Here is a 19,810-nt window from a genome sequence, read left to right as displayed (position 1 = left end):
AAAGGGGGTCCTAAGTTTTTTAGCCTAAAGAATCACCCCGTACAACATAAATAATACTTCGCAACTCTCTGGAGGTAGGGGTTGCTCATATTATTCAGCGAGCACAGACTGTCATCTCCTGCTACCCAATTACTATGTCGAAGTTGTTACTTAAAGGCGCTCTAATTCAATTCTAAATTGTATCCTATGCGTGCACTAGTCGTCCCATGCATGTGGTCCAGGAGGCTTTGGACCAACTATTAGGTGGTTCTAGACTTTACTTAGGTTGCTCAAAATGGTAAAACTAATCGCACATTCAAAACAAATAGGATTGCACATAATAGCAACAAGTGACTCATGTTAGCCTCCACACATAACAACAAAGGCACACAAACAGATTGCAGCTCTGGACTAACGTATAGGCAGATTAAAGCATTACAAGTCCTATAGGCATAATTTCTAATTATTTGCGTAATAACGTAGTGAAACGATCCCAGAACAACCAATTACCAGTGCTAATTTTATGGACATGCTTCTTAAGCAGATGACTGTGTCCTATAGGCAGGATTTCTAATAGTTGCATAATAAAGCAGTGAAGTCGCTTGAAAACACAGGATTAACAGCGTCGAGTAACAGTTTCTTATATGAATGATAATATCCTATAGGCAGGATGACAATTAGACTTGGTTTTATAACACTTTATCTCTATAGGCATGTCATCTAAGTGGGACAGTATAAAAGTAACAGAAAGCAGTTGATCAATTATTAAAACCTTATAGTCATGATATCTAGATTAGTGAAGGCATGTATTATCGTATCCCATAGGCATGCTATCTAAAGCGTTGAGCAGTAAACACGGAAACAAGTGTAGAAATTACTTGAGCCAACATATTTTGACAGGTTAAGTGAAGTGTGTGCATGATTCCTACAGGCATGAATCCTATTAGTGTTCAACACACTAAACGAAATAACAAGTAAGGTATGCTGAACATAATAGCACATAGAACCTATAGGCATGTTTTCTACCCTTTTATGCAAGCATTAGAATACCCCAGCCCCCGTTTTTTATTAATTTCCCCACTATTCAGTTTTACAAGTTATTACAGACCATATTGAATGATTACAGGCCAAATACGAATATAGAATAACCCAGTAACACATATGGGCCTTCAAATAGGCTTAGAAGTTCATATGGACTGCAGGCCCAAACTCTAGATGCGGATAGTGCATTTCAGACTTCCGATATCAAAACATGTCCAACATACCAGACCCAAACGAATAACTTACTTACCCAAATAAATGCCAAATTCAGCCATATAGGTGACAAAATACTTATAGAATTTAACTAAACAACATAAACACTTAATTATTAAAGCTATAGCTATCAGCAACTCTAGCCAAAACATATAGACAGGGTCAGGCTAAATTAAAATGGCACACAAGACACATATGAGGCAAGTTGAAGCTTGTAATTCGAGAAAGTAAGTTTAAGAGAGACAAGATTGACCACCATAGGATAGTAAACCATTCTAAAGAGAGTTGCAAAGTAAAGCATGATCCAGAATTAGACTAAAGGACTTTAGACATAAGAGTTTTGACATGAAGGTCTAGCATAATCAAAGACAGGAACAAGTGAAATAGCAATCTTCACATAAAAGTCCTAACATGGGATCCTAGTGATGGTACGAGCATAACAAATATGCTAGTGGGCATAGTCTACAATGGTTGACAAGAAATCACCTAGTTGAGCATGGAAAAACCTAACATGCTGAGCATCAGTCATAATACCAAAGTTCAAAAATATTACCAAGATTAATTGGATAGGTAGGCCTCAGGACTTATACCAGTTAAGCATATATAGAAGAAAAGGCTATGTACTGAAGTCTTAGGAAATATTTGAGGAACACAGACTTGAACAAGTCAAGAGTATACATTATACTTTACAAATAGCAAGAAAACATGCCATGTTGGTTCAGAAGTTCAGGCAATACTGGCATTTAGAAATTGCATGAGCATAGATCAACCAAAAAGAAGTTAACAAGTTGTACAAGAAGGACACAATAGGAAATAATACACTAGAACAAATTCTGGGCGTGAATTAATCTATCACAAGAATCTGAAACAAGCAGGGAGATGAACTCCTGACAAGCAGTAGAATAGCATTCAGCTATACACAAACACACTAGGCTAAGACGGCTTAAAACAGTCAGAGGTCATGAGCATACATCAAAATTTAGAGTTTAGGCAAGTTTTGATGCTACACAAGGCTACAGGATAACTTCAAAGCAAAGAGGACCACAAACAGAGACAATATAGTAGCATATTGGTTCATCGAAGCTTAAGCGACATAGATATACAGAGCATGAATACAAGCACAAGAAAATGAATTGCGAGAGTCAAAGGTACTTACAGTTACAAATTAATGAACAAGCAAATGAGAAGAGCAATTTCCAGCAGTAATTCAATTAACAGTAGCAAAGAGCAGCGGAATCCCCAAACTCCCAGCGCGTCAGAGTTCCCAAGGGTTACGAGTGAACCCCGGGAAGTTCTCGCATTAAGAAGAGAACACAGTCGAATTTTAATGGCCTTGGATTTCAGTCGGCCAAGGTCTCAAGTTTAAGAATATAATGAGTAAGAGTGAGAAAATAATAGTGATTGTTAAGGTCTGTTTAAAGGGAATTAGGGGAGGAGTTTATATAGTAGTCGATTAAGCAGACAAACAAGGAAAGAAAATCAATCAGGTTCAAGCAAGGAAAAGGAAAATCACATGCACAGCCTATTCAGAATCAGAATAGGTAAAAATCGGACAAACCCTAGTTTGACAAGTTATAAAAAATTAGCCAAGAATCTGGTGAATCGGACCCATACAACCTTGTTGAGAGTGTATACAGATGGATTTTCGTCTCAATCTTGTAGATTGAGTACGATTGCACTCGATTCAGAGAGGTAATACTTGCCAAAATTGGGCAAGTACTAAGTAATACCACGAGTGTATGAATGATAACGGGATAGTGCAAATAAGGTAAGTAGATCGCGAAAGAATTTTAAGATTTAGCCGGGTTTTGAAGGGATTTTGGAGGAGGCGGCTAGGGTTTAGTATGGGAGTGGAGATATGAGAGAATGAAAAGGCGGCCGGTTTGGGAGAATAGTCTGTAGAGTTTGGTTGTGGGGATATAAGGAAAAGGATTGGTTTATTGTGGGTCGTTGATATTAATAGTTCAGCAGACAAGACTAAAAGAATTTGGGGCGGGTCAAGGAGATGGGTTCCGACCTGGTTAAGTCAATTGGATTATTTGGTTTGGGCTACTGAAGAGTGAAAATGAAATGGGCTAAGCGTTTGGGCCTAGTCTGGTCCGAAACTTATCCCTATATTGGGCTATAAAATTAGATACACAAAAATTATTTAAAATAATTTATAAATAATAAAACATTACTTATGCAGTAAAATGATTGCAAATAATAGCTTAACATTATAAAAATATAAAATGCTATTTTGGTATAAATAATGTAATAAATGTAATTATGCATAGAATATAGGCTATTATTGCAAAATTATGTAAATAGCTCAAAAGTATAAAGATAATTATTTGACATGAAGTAAAATATTATAAAACATATATGTAGATGTAAATAATGGATTTTAATGATTAAGTCATTACAAAGTAATTTAAAAGGGTAATTAATAAATATTTGAACAATTTAAATGCAAGCAAAATAATTTTAAAGCTTTAAAAATTATGAAAAATTATAGAAACTACTTATACGACCCTTGTAAATTAGGTAATAATTCAAAAATGATATTTTGAAAGTATATAGGATATTTATAAGAATATGAGGGCAAAATTGAATATCAATATTAGAGGGGGTGAAGTTCATTTTGAATGCAATTTACATACTAAAAGTCCTCTCCTAACCGTGCTTGATAGTCACCAATCACACTACTCTCAAACGCAATCTATGGTAGGTCGCGAGAAAAAAGAAATAAGCAAACACGAATGTTAAAAAAGTAGTTTATTGGGAAAAAGGATAAAGAGCACAAAACATTCTCTTCCTTGATTGCAAAGCACCACAATTTAATACTGTAAAAAGAAATGAAACTTAATTGTTGCAACTATTTATTCATGAGTGTTTATTGAATCTGTCATGCCTTTGATGAGATGAATGATGAGTTCACACGCATGGACTATCAGAATCTTTCCAAGAGCTAAGGCCTTTCTCTCGTACCTAACTAGTAGATATATAGTTATTCCTTGTTAGTTGCTATACGTTTTCACCTTGTTGCTGAGAGATAGGGGAAAGTTGTGATTCTTCCTGAATAGCATAGATTCTCTCATAAAAAAATATTTGTAAGCATTACCTAAACTCATCCGACTAAATATGATAAGCCTATAAAACATAAAATTATTATTATTATTGACCTCAAAGAGTAAACTCTTTTATTTCTTTTCGAGCCGACCTCCCTAGATTTTTGGGCAAAAGATTGTAGAGGGGACCCTTCCTATCCTAAACCCCTATTATCATAACGACCTGCGAATCATAACGACCTGCACGAATAATGTAATAATTGTCTTGATTTCTCTAACATGGACCTGGTGAAATTGCTTGATGATTGAGCTATGCTACATTTGGTCGAGAAGTCAACTAACTTATAGTGCTTCCCGCAACCCACCTAGTAACATGAAGTTTATCGGTGTTGGATCGTGTCTTCCAAACAATCTTAATACACATGGCACATGATGATTCAATATATCGAGGTTGAAATGTGATCGAGTAATTTTATACAAACTGATGGTGATTTGACATCATCAAAATGAATATTAGTCTAGGTCTAGACAAAAATACTTTTAGAACTAGTTTTTTAAAGGGTCAAACCCAGCTCGAAGGAAACCTGTAGGTGTGGTGCTGCCCTCAACCGACTTGATTGTCCCAATCCTGTTGTCCTCACTAAAAACAAATCAACAATCTCTTATCTAATGAATATATAGGGAGAAATGGTGATTATCGTGCACTTTCTAAAAATAATGAAAATATAGTCCAATGTCGCGAAGGTGATATTGTCTTACGTTCTAGAGATCTCCGTAAAGCTTCATTTGTTATTTTTCTGGCCCTAAAGTAGTTTATTCAACCCATTCCCCAATCTCCATGATTATCAACCACATGATCCATTGGTCTGCAATATTCATCGCCCACAAACACACATTTCCGGCTCATGCAAATTGTAAGGGGGATAGCTAACCGGTGCTTGGAGAACTACTTGGGATGCTTTACGAGCGATAATCCAAAAGAGGAAGATTATCGATAGGCTAGACGCTTCCCGAATAATATTCAACTTTAAGGTATTTTATTGTACTTAAATTATCCTCGTGAAGAGACGCACTCCATGAAGTTTACAAGCCTTATTAACTTTTTGGTAAATAAGAAGGATAGCATCGCAAGACTTTTAGAAGAAAAAACAAAGGCTTTAAAGATACAATTTTGTCGCGTACTATTTCTTGTATGTTGTAAGCAAATAATATGATATTATTAATTGTAGTCGTATCACATTAATAGCAAGATAAGGCAAGCAGTACTCAGTTGCACCACCTGATAAATACAAAGGTTCGTATATGAGATATCAAATCTTACTTCAACATAGTAGCCCCCGACTAATATGTTAATTTACTCGATAATTCCAATTAATGTGGTGGATCATGCTAAATTTTAAAGTAATTAGGATGAACTGTCCAAAGCGAATATTACCAATTCATCAGACTGTTAACCAAGTAGTGGAGTTGGCATAAAATGATGGGAGACAAATCCGCATTATAACAACAATTCCAAACTGGCTAGTGGCTACACCCAACCAAAACTCCCAGTTCAAGTTGCTCAACTCAAAAAGATATACATTAAAATAATAAAACATATCTATTTATTATAGTTACAGCTCTTTCCCTCCCAATGGATCATTATGGAGCAAGTACGATTATGGCCAAATATACGCAGAGTAGAATAAAAATAATTAATAACATAAAAGATGTCATTGTCACAGTAATTCGCTCGTATATATATACTAGTATCTATGAACGTGCGTTGCACGTTAATAATGACATGTGATAATTTAAATATTTATTTATATGAACGAACAATAAAATTTAATTAATGAAAGAGATTTTATGTATAATAATACAACAATCATCTAAATATCGAAAAATATTATTACATTAGCATAATACATGAATTTAAAATAAAAGGACATCATCAAAACTTACACAAATGATCAATTTTGTCATGTTAGTTAGATAAATATGTATTATAGTTTAAAAGTATTTAATGTGATGGTATCTTAACGAACATTTCTTTGTGGACAATATTTTTTTGTATATTTTCTCCTAATGCTTTGGTTGTTCTGCCTTAACCATAACTCTTGTTGTCGATCTTGATATTCCTCTTGAAAGTGCAACATACAATTGTTCGTGCAAGAAAATATATTGCGGTAAATATAGTCTAATATTTAGGATGTTTGTCCTTGTGCTTTATTTATTATATCTGCAAAACATAAACATACTAAAAATTATTTTCACACAAATTTAAAAGGATATTCCTTAGTTTCAGAAGACGAAAGTCGAATTTAGGAATAAGAATATACTTAGAAGCACATTGACCAGTATAATAATTTTTGCATGTATGAAGTTATTGTCAAAACTTCTATATATCATATGTGTGCTATTACATAAGCTATTCGGCGTATCTAAGTTTTTCAGTAGCATCACATGCATATTTTTCTTCAAAATTAATCTATATACAATGGAAGATCAATTTTAACTTAGTCTATTATATATACAGTGACACTAACATACGTAAGAAATAATAAAGTTGACAACAAATATGTAGGGTAGAAGGCCATTTGGTATTAAAGTATGTAAGTATTATTTTAGGTAGTAATTATTGGTATCATTTTCTGCTGAGTCAAAAACTGAAAAATATTTTATTTTTACTATAAAATTTTGCAATCAACCTTTTATTTAGTTGATCAACATATTTATTTTTGCTAGCTAAGATATCTTTTTAATTATATCATGTGATTTGCACAAGTTGCGTTTTAATCTAATGATAGAAATATTTCTCTTATTAAATGCACTACCATTACCATTGGGATTGATAACCAAGTGTTCACGAAGAACCAAATCATCTTTTATTGGATGCTCTTCTTCGTTTCCGACACGAAGCAAGAAGACACTGAATACTTGATCTGTTATTACTTTATATATATTTCTTGTTAGTTGAATATTTTTCATTTGAGGCTAGAAGTATAACTTTGGCAAGCTAGCTTTTATCGTCTCTGCTTTTGTCGATTTTGGAACTATGGGTAGTACTTGATAGAAATCACCTCCCAAACCATTAATATTTTACCAAACGATTCATTAATATCCAATATATCTCTAGAACTCCGGGCAATTATTTTGATCGTTTGTCACTTAGCCATAAGTGCTTCGTCCCATATTATCAATTTTGTTTTCTTTATAAATTTAGCAACATTGCTCTGCATTGATATATTTGTGATGGTTATTTAAGTTGTTTGAAGAGGTATATCAAATCTAAAGTGGGTGACCTCACAATAAAATTGTTATTGGTACACCACTTGCTATTATTGCTAACAGTGGCATGCCTCTTGATATGATATTTGCAAGTAATGCATGACAAAGAAATATTATGTTGATTCCGCCGGAGGCATCTACAAAGAATAATCCCGTTATACCAGAGTTGACTCTTTATAATATAGTCTTGAAAGTTTGTTCTTGATTAGGATTTAGTTTTGATTGTGCTTCCTCAGACACTTGTTTAGTATTTTGATTCTTAATAATAGACCAACATTTTTACTTTGTGTTCTAACGCTCTTTTTATGGAATAAATTTTTAAACCATAAGAATTCGTTTAACTTGAGTAAGAATTTTACTCATATGATGAATTTAAAAATAATTGAATTGGATTCTCTTGCTAAATAATTAATTAAAAGATTTAATTATTTAATTTTAACATAAAAAATAATTTATTCTATGTTGATTCAGATCTTAATATTAGTTCATCTCTTGTTTTAAATATTTAATCTTAATTATAATTTTATCCACCATACATTTTATTTTCAAAGAGTAAAAGATTGATATGATATTTCATTTTTAGATTGTTATGTTTGTAAAATCATTAGTGGTATTGACTATTATGAACCATTTTTTTTCTCTTTCTCACACATTTATATTCTTAAATATTTTCTTAGTTGTTGTTTAATAATTGAGTATTTTCCAATATTACACAAGAAATTGATTAAAAATATATTATTTGAGTAAGAAAATAATTCAAATATAATATAAAAATATATTATCGTGAGGGTATTTTTTCTCTCAATTTTAACTCTTTATGCAGTCTATTTAATATTACTTTTATTTTTTCTTGGTATTGGATATTATGGAGTGGTAATGTATTGCCAATACGGAGGATTCTTATGAAATTAATTTTATTAAATTTTCCTACATATTTTTAATAAGAATTTAATAGACCAAATTTTATTAATTTTAAAATTTTAAATATTAAAAATGGCATAGAAGGTATTGTAGTCCAAAAAATAGGTTGTGGCAGTTATGTCTTTTCCCTATGAGTTCTTTCGCTTAATATTTTAGGACTATTTTGGTATATTAATATTGTATTTATATTTTTATAATAATATAGGCTCTCATTTTTTTAAATGGATTTGGACAATATAATATATTCTCAAATTAAATTAGTAATAGGATATTATAATACGTTTTTAAATTAAATTAGTAATAGAAATTTTTAAGAAGTATATCCTAAAAGTAAATAGAATTATATGACTAAAGATATTTACTTGTTCAATTTTATATGAATTAGACAGCCCGAAAGTAATTATATTAATAGGATTTCGAAAGGTAATCATGTAGGATTCCTAACGTGTAGTATTATGTCTTAAAACTAATAGGATTATATGGCTAATATCTAGAATTTCGGTTATATCCTTTTATTATACTTAATATTATAAGATTATTTTTGTAAACCGACATTGTGCTTATATATATATATATATATATATATATATATATATATATATATATATATATAATTTTTTAATTAATAAAATTAGTAGATATACATACGTATAGGTGAGGGTGAGTGGAAAAGAGGAGTGTTGTTTGAAATAGGGGAAATAATATTTTTAGTCCCTAAATTATTGCAATATTTTGGTTTTGGTCCATGTGTTATTTGACTAAGCACATTAAACCTTTAATTAATATAACCGTGTGATTTTAGTCCTTTAGACTAATAGAAAGTTAAAGACTTAACAATATTTTATTTAAAAATACAGAAAATTAAATTTAAAAAAGAAGAGCACATAGAGAGAGGATTAGGATGTGTTTTGTTTTGATCAGCTGTTCTGCTGGAATATATTAGGGTTATGTCAACTTCTGGCATTAATTTGTTTTTTTAATTTGTTGTGGGTAGAGGAGTTAGAGCTATGTTTCAGGAAAGAAAAATTTGAATCTTAATTGCAAATTTGCAAGTTTAATTTATTATACTGTTTCTATGCTCTTTACTTATAAGAGACCAAGGTTATGGAAAGGGGAATTATGGTACAAGCTATTATTGTTTTCTATTAATTTCTATTTTTTCTGTTTCTTTAGTCAAGCACTTGCGGCCTTAAGAGGAAATTGGTTCTTTGTTTGGTGTTTCTAAATGATCATAGAGTGCGATTGAAGTTGATGCAATGAAAAACTGAAAATGAGAAAATTGAACTAGGAGCTTAGCTCGAAGAATAATGGAAGCTAAACAGGGAAATTCCGAGATTTTAGCTGAGAAGAAGAACAGAGAAGAGAAGTAGAATGAGATCTTATTTTTGAATGAATGTTATTAGTTTGATTACAATGTATTTATAAAACTAAAACAACTCACACAAACAGCTCACTCGATCCCTTCACCATGACAGTTATAACTAACTCTAACTAACTTGTCACGTCAGTCGCTAATTCTGCATCTTCCTGGTCTTGCATCAATACCCATCGCTAAAGAACACCCTTGACCTCAAGGGTGGAATGAAGGAAATCTATGTTGCAAATCAGAATAATACTCCCAAGTGGCCTGAGAATCATCAATTCCTGTCCATTTCACAAGAACCTGACATACAACTTTGTTGCCCCGTTTAACTAATCTCCTGCTCAATATAGCTTCAGGCATAGGACAATAAGGGCTAGATAAGTGGAAGACATGGGGGTGGTTAATGGCATCTGGAACTTCCAAACATCGTTTTAAGTTGAGAAACATGGAATGTGGGATGAATTAAGACATTTGCAGGTAGCAATAAGGTGTAGGCAACTGCACCAACCTTAGAAGCAATAGGATAAGGACCAAAGTACTTGGCTGCTAGTTTGTTGAATGGTCTGGTGGCTACAGATACTTGCCTATAAGGTTGTAACTTCAAATACGCCCAATCTCCTACTGCAAAACTTCAGTCAGACCTATGTTCGTTAGCTAGGTCTCTCATTCTTTGCTGCGCTCTTGAGATGTGAAACTTTAGAAGCTGAATGATAGTTTCTCGAGCAACTAAAGTTCTATCCACCATCTCATTAACAGCTTCACCTTCCAGGTAAGGAAGATGTATTGGTGGTTTTTGACCATACAAGACCTCATATGGGGTGCACTTAATGGTAGAGTAATAAGTGGTATTATACCACGACTCAAGAAGAGGTAAGTAGGAAGACCATTCCTTAGGCTTATCTGAACAAAAACATCTCAAATAAATCTCCAAAGTTCTGTTTAAGACCTCACTCTGGCCATCTGTTTGTGGATGGTAGGCTGTGGACCTTTGTAACTGAACCCCTTGTAATGTGAACAACTCCTGCCAAAAGGTACTGAGAAAGATTGGATGTCTATCACTAGTTATGGATACTGGCATACCATGGAGCTTGAAAACATTATCTATGAAACTCTGAGCCATAGACTGAGCAGTATAAGGATGGGACAAACTCATGAAGTGACTATACTTTCTCAGTCTGTCCACCACTACTAATATCACATCCTCTCCCTTAGATGCTAGTAAACCTTCAATGAAATCTAAGCAAATATCAGTCCAAACCCCATCTGGTATTAGTAATGGCTGTAATAAACCAGGATAAGCAACTACATCATATTTATGTCTTTGACAAATATCACATTTGTTGATGAAGTCCCTAGTATCTTGAATAAGAGTCTTCCAATAGAATAAAGACTGAAATCTCTTAATAGTTGCATCCATATCAGAGTGACCTCCGTGAGTTGAAGCATGCCACAATGTAATAATTGTCTTCTGTAGCTGTGGATCATCACCTACTACCAATCGACCCTTCCATCGCAACTGGTTATTACTCCAAGTAAAGGATTTGAATGGTTGTACTTGTAACTTATCAATGATCTCCTTGAGAGTTGCATCAGTACACCAAGTTTGTTTAATTTGCTCAAATAAAGAGTCGTTTGGTGTTAATAAGAAGATGGCCAGCAATTCAGCATTAGGCTGCATAGACAAAGTATCAGCAACTTTGTTTTCCACCCCTTTCTTGTATTCAATAGAGAAGTCAAAAACCATAAGTTTGGAGATACGAGCCTCCTGGAAATCAGTATGTATATGCTGGTCTAGTAAATGCTTAAAGGCCTTTTGATCTGTTCTGACAATGAACTGACTTCCCAATAAGTAGTGTGACCATTTAGTGACAGCAAAAATGAGTGCTAAAAGCTCCCTGTCATAGACATACATAGATTGATGTCTAGGGGCTAATGATCTGCTGATATATGATATTGGATGCCCTTGTTGCATCAAGACAACTCCAATACCTGATCTACTAGTATCCGTCTCTACCACAAATGGCTTAGAATAATCGGGCATTGCTAAGACAGGTGCAGATATTAAAACTTGTTTAAGCTTTTCAAAGGCTGTTGTAGACTCTGTTGTCCATATGAACCCATCCTTCTTAAGTAGTTCATGTAATGGCTTACATATTGATCCAAACCCCTTAATAAATCTTCTGTAATATCCTGTAAGACCTAAGAACCCTCTTAGCTGCTTGATATTACTAGGGACAAGCCATTGTTGTACAACAACAATCTTTTTTGGGTTTGTAGCTACTCCTTCAGCACTGATAAAATGACCAAGATATTCCACCTTAGGCACCCCAAATGCACACTTTGACATTTTAGCATATAGCTGGTGCTTCTTCATTATGTCAAAAATTGCCTTCACATGAGCCAAATGATCAGTCATGCTCCTACTGTATATCAGTATATTATAAAAAAAATACCAAAACTGATTTCCTTAGTAATGGTTTAAAAACATAGTTCGTGAGACTTTGAAAAGAAGATGGTGTATTAGTTAGGCCAAAAGGCATAACTAAGAATTCATAGTGGTCTTCATGAGTCTTAAAGGCTGTTTTATGGACATCACCTTCTGCCATTCTCAACTGGTGATATCCAGCTCTGAGATCTATCTTGGAAAAGACTACTGCTCCTCCCAATTCATCAAGAAGATCTTCTATTATAGGTGTGGGAAACTTATCCTTGATTGTTAACTGATTAAGCTCCCTATAATCAACACAAAGTCTCCAGTTCCCATCCTTTTTACCTACCAACACTACTGGGGAGGCATAAGGACTAGTACTCTGTTGTATCACCCCTTGTTCTAACATTTCTTGTACCAACTTTTCAATGATATCCTTCTTAACCCCAGGGTATCTGTAAGGTCTTTTACTTACTGGAGGTGCAGACTCTATTAGAGGTATCTTGTAATCAAAAGACCCTCTATGAGGAGGTAATGTAGTAGGTATGTCAAATATGCTAGAATACTCAGTCATCAATGCAGATAATGATGGAGACAGTTCCTTGTTGGGTGCAACCTGTATACTATGACACTGACTGTCTTCTGCCTCACTAGTAAGTACTGTCATCATGAAAAATAGGTTTTCTTCCCCTCACTAGTGGGTTGCTCTAGTGGTAAATATCATTCACTTCCAATCAAGAGATTGTGAGTTCGAGTCACCCCAAGAGCAAGGTGGGGAGTTCTTGGAGGGAGGGAGCTGAGGGTCTATCGGAAACAGCCTCTCTACCCTAGGGTAGGGGTAAGGTCTGCGTACACACTACCCTCCCCAGACCCCACTAGTGGGATTATACTGGATTATTATTGTTGTTGTTGTTCTTCCCCTCCTTTCTTAATCATTGCTCTTGCCTTAGCTGATTTTAGTTAGTTACTAGCCCCTCTTAACACATGCTTCTTTCCTTGATACATAAATTCAATAGTTCTATTGCCAAAATCAAATAAAATTCTGCCCAATGTGCTTAACCATTATACTCCCAGAACTATATCAACATTGGCCAAAGGTAATAGAAGGAAATTTGAGGAGAAGGTAGTACCTTGTAGTAACCACTGTAAGTTCCTACATACAGTTGTTTGTACCTTCCTGCCATCAGCCACACTAATGGATTGTTCAACTATAGAGTCAGCTTTGCATCCCAACTTCCTGGCTACTGCTTGGTCAATGAAATTATGAGTACTACCAGTGTCAATCAATACCTGTAGAGGACTCTTCTCATGATAGCCAGTCACTCTAATAGTTTGATAGTCACTGACCCCAGTAAACGCTTGTAAGGAGATAGTCATAAACTCATCACTCGCATTTGTGATCTCCTGTACTAACTCCATAGACTGCTCATCACCTTTTGTATCCTCCTCCACTATATCCACTAGAAACAATTGCTTCCTTGCTCTGCAGTTATGCCCTTGCACGTATTTTTCATCATAGAAAAAACACAGTCCTTGAGCTCTTTTTTCATCCATCTCAGCAGCAGATAGTCTTCTACCATAATTGTTACCAGAAGATCTACCGGGTATATTGGAATTAGGTTCAAGGGGTTTCTTGTATGTTGAGTTTTGTAAAGGAATCTTTTGGGAATTGTGGGGTTTAACATGCTGGGGTTATGTATGAGGGAATTATGTAATCTGCTAACAAATTTAAGGCCCCGTGACTGAGCTTGTGCATCAAAAACACCTTCTTGCAGTCTAGCAATTTTGTAGGTTTGCATAAGTGTTCTAGGTGCTTGAATCTTAACAGCCTTATTAAGTTCTGAGTTCAGTCCTCCTAAGAAACAACTAATGGCGTTCTCAGTCGACAAATTTACTTCATTAAACAGCTTATTAAATTCAGTTTGATAATCCTTCACAGAACCGGTCTGCTTCAGATTTTTAATAGCTTCCATATGATCTTCAAACCCTTCCCCAAAGTTATCATGTAAAGCTAAAACATATTCAGTCCAAGTGGGAAATGTATCACTATTCCTGGATTTCATATATGACTTATGCCATACAATGGCATCCCAATCAAAATGAATACAAGCAACCTTCACCCTTTCTTCAAAAGCAATTTCATCCATAGAAAAAACATGATCCACCTTATATACTGGGAAGAGAGAGTCGCTGTCATTCTTCGCTTCGTTCGAGAATCAACTGTATGTGAATAGGCTCTTTCTTATGCCTTCAAGGAGGAAGAGGCTTTTTTCCATAGTAAACGAATTCGGATGTGAATTTTTATGACTTATGAGCAAACAAATTCGGATGTGGATTTTTATGATTCGGTTAGCTTCGTTATGTGATATTTGACTTAGGAGTGTGTCTGGAATATAATTTGGAGGTCCGTGGTAGAATTAGGCTTGAATTGGTGAAAGTTAGAAATTTTGCGATTTTGGTCGGCAGTGGAAAATTAGGTATCGGGGTCGGAATGAAATTTTCGAAGTTGGAGTAGGTTCGCAGTATCATTTGTGATGTGTGTGCAAAATTTGAGGTCATTCGGACGTGGTTTGATAGGTTTCGGCGTCGTTGGTAAATTTTGGAAATTTAGAAGTTCTTAGGCTTGAATTCGAGGTTGATTTGGTATTTTGGTGTTGTTTTGGGTGTTTTGGAGGTTCGACTAAGTTCGGGTAGTGATATATGACTTGTTGAAATTATTGGTTGAGGTCCCGGGGGGCTCGGGATAATTTTGGATAGTTAACGAGAAGTTTGGAAGTTGAGAAATGCAGCTGGAAGCTACTGGTGTGGCCGCACCTGCGGATGGGGAGCCGCAGGTGCGGATGGCATGTCGTAGATGCGGAAAATGGAGGCTTGGAGCTTAGTCGCAAATGCGAAGAGAGGATCGCACATGCGAGCCCGCAGGTGCGAGGGATCTGCCGCAGGTGCGAAGCCTGGTCGGTTAAGTGGAATGCATATATGCGCACCTGGGACCGTAGATGCGGAAGCGCAGATGCGCATATGGAGTCGCAGGTGCGGAACCCCTGGGCAGAACCTACATATATCACACTTCACAAATTTTTGCCCTTTTTCCTCCATTGTTGAACGGTTTTTGAGCTTAGGGCAGTGTTTTCCAAGGAAGAAATAAGAGATATCACTAAGGTAAGTTACTTGGATTTATTTACGTATGTTTTTTATGATTTCCCGCTGATTAGCCATGAAATTAGTAGGGGTTTAGGGTAAAATTGAGGGAGTTAGGGTTTGAATTTTAGAGAGTTTTAAGTGAGGATTTTAGGGACCAAACGGAATTCGATTTTGATGAATTTTAAATGGTTAGACTCGGGAGAGGACGAGGATTATTATTCTGCCATTTTTGACTGGTTTCGAGACGTGGGCCCGGGGCCGGGTTTTGGCCGATTTCAGATTTTTGGCCTATTTATGTAGTTCTTATTGTGGAATTCGATTCTTTAGCCTATGTTGATAGTATTATTCTGATTATGGATAGATTCGGAGCTTTTGGAGACCGAGTCCAGAGACGAGGGCATCCCGGAGTAGGATTTTACGCTGTTAAGGTAAGTAATAGTTTTAACTCTGGCTTTGAGGGTATAAACCCAAAGATTTGACATCACGTGATTGTTTGGAAGTGACACCCACGCTAGGTGACAGGAGTATGGGTGTGCACCGCGAGGGATTGAGACTTGGCCCGTCCCGTGAGGCTGTGAGGCCTAATGGCTATTATTTGTGGTTATGTGTTGATTTGTTGTTGAACTTGTTTGCCTTCATGTTAGAGATCATGCTTAGGCTTTATTCATGCTCACATTATTTGCACTCAGTCATAGATATTATTATACATGTTTACCTCAGTCCCTATTATTTTGCTGATATGCTGTGATACTTGATGTGGGCTGTGTTTCCCTTATTTGTTGATAATGGTGAGGCGGGAGAAGTACATGACTGAGTGAGGCCGAGGGCCCGTTGTGAGGTATTTGATTGATATTATGGCATGTGAGTTGTCCGTGCAGCACGTGAGTTGTCCGTGCGGATCCAGGTATTGATACCATAGCGCGTGAGTTGTCCGCGTAGTACGTGAGTTGACCGTGCGGATCCAGGGATTGATATTATGGCACGTGAGTTGTCCGTACAGCACGTGAGTTGTCCGTGCTTAGCGCTTGGGCTTTGGGAGCCCCTCTGGAGTCTGTACACACTCCCAGTGAGCGCAGGTACCTATTGAATGTTGAGTGCGAGTGCCGAGAGCCAAGTGCTGAGTGATGGAGTGACATTGCTGTGAGGATTCATTGCTTTTGCTGTTGTTGCATTTTTACCCGTTAATTTCTTTGTAGAATTTATTAAGTTGATGGAATTTACCTGATTATTCCTGTTTATTTTAAATTGTGATAAAGAAATAATTGAACTGTTCTACTTAGCTCATCACTACTACTTAGTTCCTTAGTTATTTCTGTTACTACTGAGTCGATTGTACTCACACTACACCCTGCACTTTATGTGCAGATCTAGGCAAGTTAGAGCGTGGCGATCATTGAGTTCAAGTCGGCTATCGTTGGAGACTGCAAGGTAGCTGCTAGCATCCGCATGACCTTGTTACTCCTTTTATCATTTCTTCTTTTGGATTGTATTGATAGTTAAACAGTTTTATTTCTTGGTTCATAGATTTAGACGCTCATGACTTAGTGACACCCCTATGTTTAGGGCTCATTTCTGTATTTTCTATAATTATATTTAGAGTTGATTTAGTTTATAAAAAATTCAAATGTTGGAAATGTTTTATTAAATTCTTATAATCGATTTAGTTGTAATATTTTGGGAAATAGGCTTGCCTTGTAACACGATAGGTGCCATCACGACCATGATTAGATTTTGGATCGTGACAAGTTGGTATCAGAGCCTAGGTTACATAGGTCTCACGAGTCATGAGCGGGTTTAGTAGAGTCTTGCGGATCGGTGCGGAGACGTTTGTACGTATCTTCGAGAGGCTGCAGAACCTTTAGGAAAATTTCACATTATTGGATTCTTGTCATGCGTCTTGTGTATTCTAGTAGCTAAACATCTGTTATTCATTCTCTCACAGATGGTGAGGACTCGTGCTACCGGTCAAGAGGGACAGCCACTAGTTCGGGCCGCAAGAGGCGGAGGCCGTGGTAGAGGCTGTGGTAGGGGCGGAGTCATCGCCAACGCAGCAGCTGGGGCAGCACCTACGGATCCCCCAGTTGTCCCCGCTCAGGACCAGGTCCCGGAGGTAGAGGTTCCGGCGGGACCAGCTCAGGCACCACCTGTGCATATTGTGATTCCAGGCCTTCAGGAGGCCCTAGCTCAGATTATGACAGCATGTACTGGCCTTGCTCAGGCGGTCTCTATGTCGACGGCCGCAGCCACTTCTCAGGATGGGAAAGGCACTCAGACTCCCGTCGCTCGCACACCCGAGCAGGTTGTTCAGGGACTTCAGACACCGGAGGCACCACCAGCCCAGCCGGTTGCAGCTGCACAGGATTATGTGGTTCCTGCTATGCCTGAGAATGATCAGCGTAGGTTGGAGAGGTTTGGGAGACTTTAGCCACCACCCTTCAGTGGCACAGAGAGAGAGGATGCTCAGGACTTCTTGGACATGTGTCAGAGGATACTTCGTACTGCTGGTATTCTGGAGACTTGTGGGGTCTCATTCACTGCCTTTTAGTTTTCTTGGGCTGCACTCAGATGGTGGGAGACTTACGAGAGGCATAGGCCTGTTGGCGCAGCACCCCTTACTTGGCAGCAGTTCTCCGTTCTCTTTTTGGAGAAGTTTGTACTTGAGTCCTGCAGAGAGGAGCTGCGCAGGCAGTTTGAGCAGCTTCGCCAGGGTGAGATGTCTGTTACACAGTATGAGATGCGGTTCTCTGAGTTATCTCGTCATGTGGTCTGGTTGGTTCCCACAGACCGAGAGAGGATCATGAGGTTTATAGATGGCCTCGGTTTTTAGCTTCGATTGTTTATGACCAGGGAGAGATTATCTGGGGCTACCTTTGATGAGGTTGTCGACATTGTTCGACAGATTAAGATGGTTCGAGGTCAGGAGAGGGCTAAGAGGGAGGCTAAGAGGCCTCGTGGTCAGGGTGATTTCAGTGGTGCTCCTCAGGGAGGTCAGTTTTAGCAGAGTCAGTCATTATTCAGTGCATTGCCGGCGCAGGGTTCTCATTATGCCCCGCCCGCTCAAGTATCATCGGGTAATTCTTTTAGGCATCAGGAGCAGCAGTTTCGTCAGAGGAGGGGTTGTTTCGAGTGCGGGGATTTTGGTCACATTGCGAGATATTTCCCTAGGATGTTGGGTGGGACTCCACAGCGGAGTACTCGGCCTACGGCACCAGCACCAGTTCCTCCACCACCCGCCCAGCCAGCTAGGGGTGGAGTTCAGCCAGCTAGGGGCGGAGCCCAGTCAGCTATGGGTCTCCCGAGAGGGGGAGGCAGATCAGGGGGTGGTCAGGCCCGTTTCTATTCCCTCCCATCCAAGGCCAGACATTATTGCTTCAGATGCTGTGATTTCAGGTATGTTCTTCTGTTAGACTCGTTCGAGGACTAAAGTTTGTTTAAGAGGGGGGATGTAACGACCCGGTCGGTCGTTCCGAGAGTTGTAGCCCCGTTTTCCCCATTTTTGCTTATTTATGTATTGTTCAGCTGTGTTGAGTTGTATCGAGTTGGTAGGTTTGGGTTTGAAGTAGTTTTGGAGTGAAATGAGACACTTAGTCTCTTAGTTAGAAAGTTAAGTTAGAAAAGTCAACCGGAAGTTGACTTATGAGTAAACGAATTCGGATGTGGAATTTTATGATTCGGTTAGATTTGTTGTGTGATTTTTGACTTAGGAGTGTGTCTGGAATGTAATTTGGAGGTCCGTGGTAGAATTAGGCTTGAATTGGCGAAAGTTAGAAATTTGGCGATTTTGGTTGGCAGTGAAAAATTAGGTATCGGGGTCGGAATGAAATTTCGCACGTTAGAGTAGGTTCGCCGTGTCATTTGTGACGTGTGTGCAAAATTTGAGGTCATTCAGAGGTGGTTTAATAGGTTTCGGGGCCGTTGGTGAATTTTGGAAGTTTAAAAGTTCTTAGGCTTGAATTCGAGGTTGATTTGGTGTTTTGGTGTTATTTTGGGTGTTCCGGAGGTTCGACTGAGTTCGGGTAGTGATATATGACTTGTTAGAATTATTAGTTGAGGTCCTCAGGGGCTCAGGATGATTTCGGATGGTTAACAAGAAGTTTGGAACGAGAAGTTTGGAAGTTGAGAAATGCAGCTGGAAGCTGCTGGTGTAAGGCTACTGGTGTGGCCGCGCCTGCGGATGGGGAGTCGCAGGTGCGATGATCATAAGTGCGGATGGCATGTCGCAGATGCGGAAAATGGAGGCACAGATCTTAGTCATAGATGCGAAAAGAGGATCGCACCTGCGAGCCCGCAGGTGCGAGGGATCTGCCGCAGGTGTGAAGCCTGGTCGGTTAAGTGGAATGCGCAGGTGCGCACCTGGGATCGCAGATGCGGAAGCGCAGATGCGCATATGGAGTCGCACGTGCG

At 37.6% G+C, this 19,810-nt stretch overlaps 1 protein-coding gene across 1 annotated transcript; it reads right to left on the bottom strand.

Moving 5' to 3' along the window:
• Positions 1-13,327: 13,327 nt before the first annotated feature.
• LOC138901384 (uncharacterized) lies at positions 13,328-14,412 on the bottom strand. Its single transcript, XM_070189142.1, has 2 exons — positions 13,990-14,412; positions 13,328-13,897 (listed from the first exon to the last, which is right to left on the bottom strand). Exons 1-2 carry the CDS (start codon positions 14,410-14,412, stop codon positions 13,328-13,330), a joined length of 993 nt encoding a protein of 330 aa, XP_070045243.1.
• Between the last annotated feature and the right edge of the window lie 5,398 nt (positions 14,413-19,810).

This window comes from Nicotiana tomentosiformis, chromosome 11 (genome assembly GCF_000390325.3).
Source record: "Nicotiana tomentosiformis chromosome 11, ASM39032v3, whole genome shotgun sequence".
Lineage (NCBI taxonomy): Eukaryota > Viridiplantae > Streptophyta > Magnoliopsida > Solanales > Solanaceae > Nicotiana > Nicotiana tomentosiformis.
The sequence above is the reverse complement of the archived record's forward strand: the minus strand, read 5'-3'. Positions and strand labels throughout refer to the sequence as shown.

Bases quoted from the DNA above. Each gene is read 5' to 3' on its own strand.
- LOC138901384 (XM_070189142.1), bottom strand. From the start codon at position 14,412: ATGGATGAAATTGCTTTTGAAGAAAGGGTGAAGGTTGCTTGTATTCAT. The intron at 13,898-13,989 runs GTTAGCAGATTA...TCAACATACAAG, and splicing joins AGTCACGGGGCCTTAAATTT to AAACCCCTTGAACCTAATTC.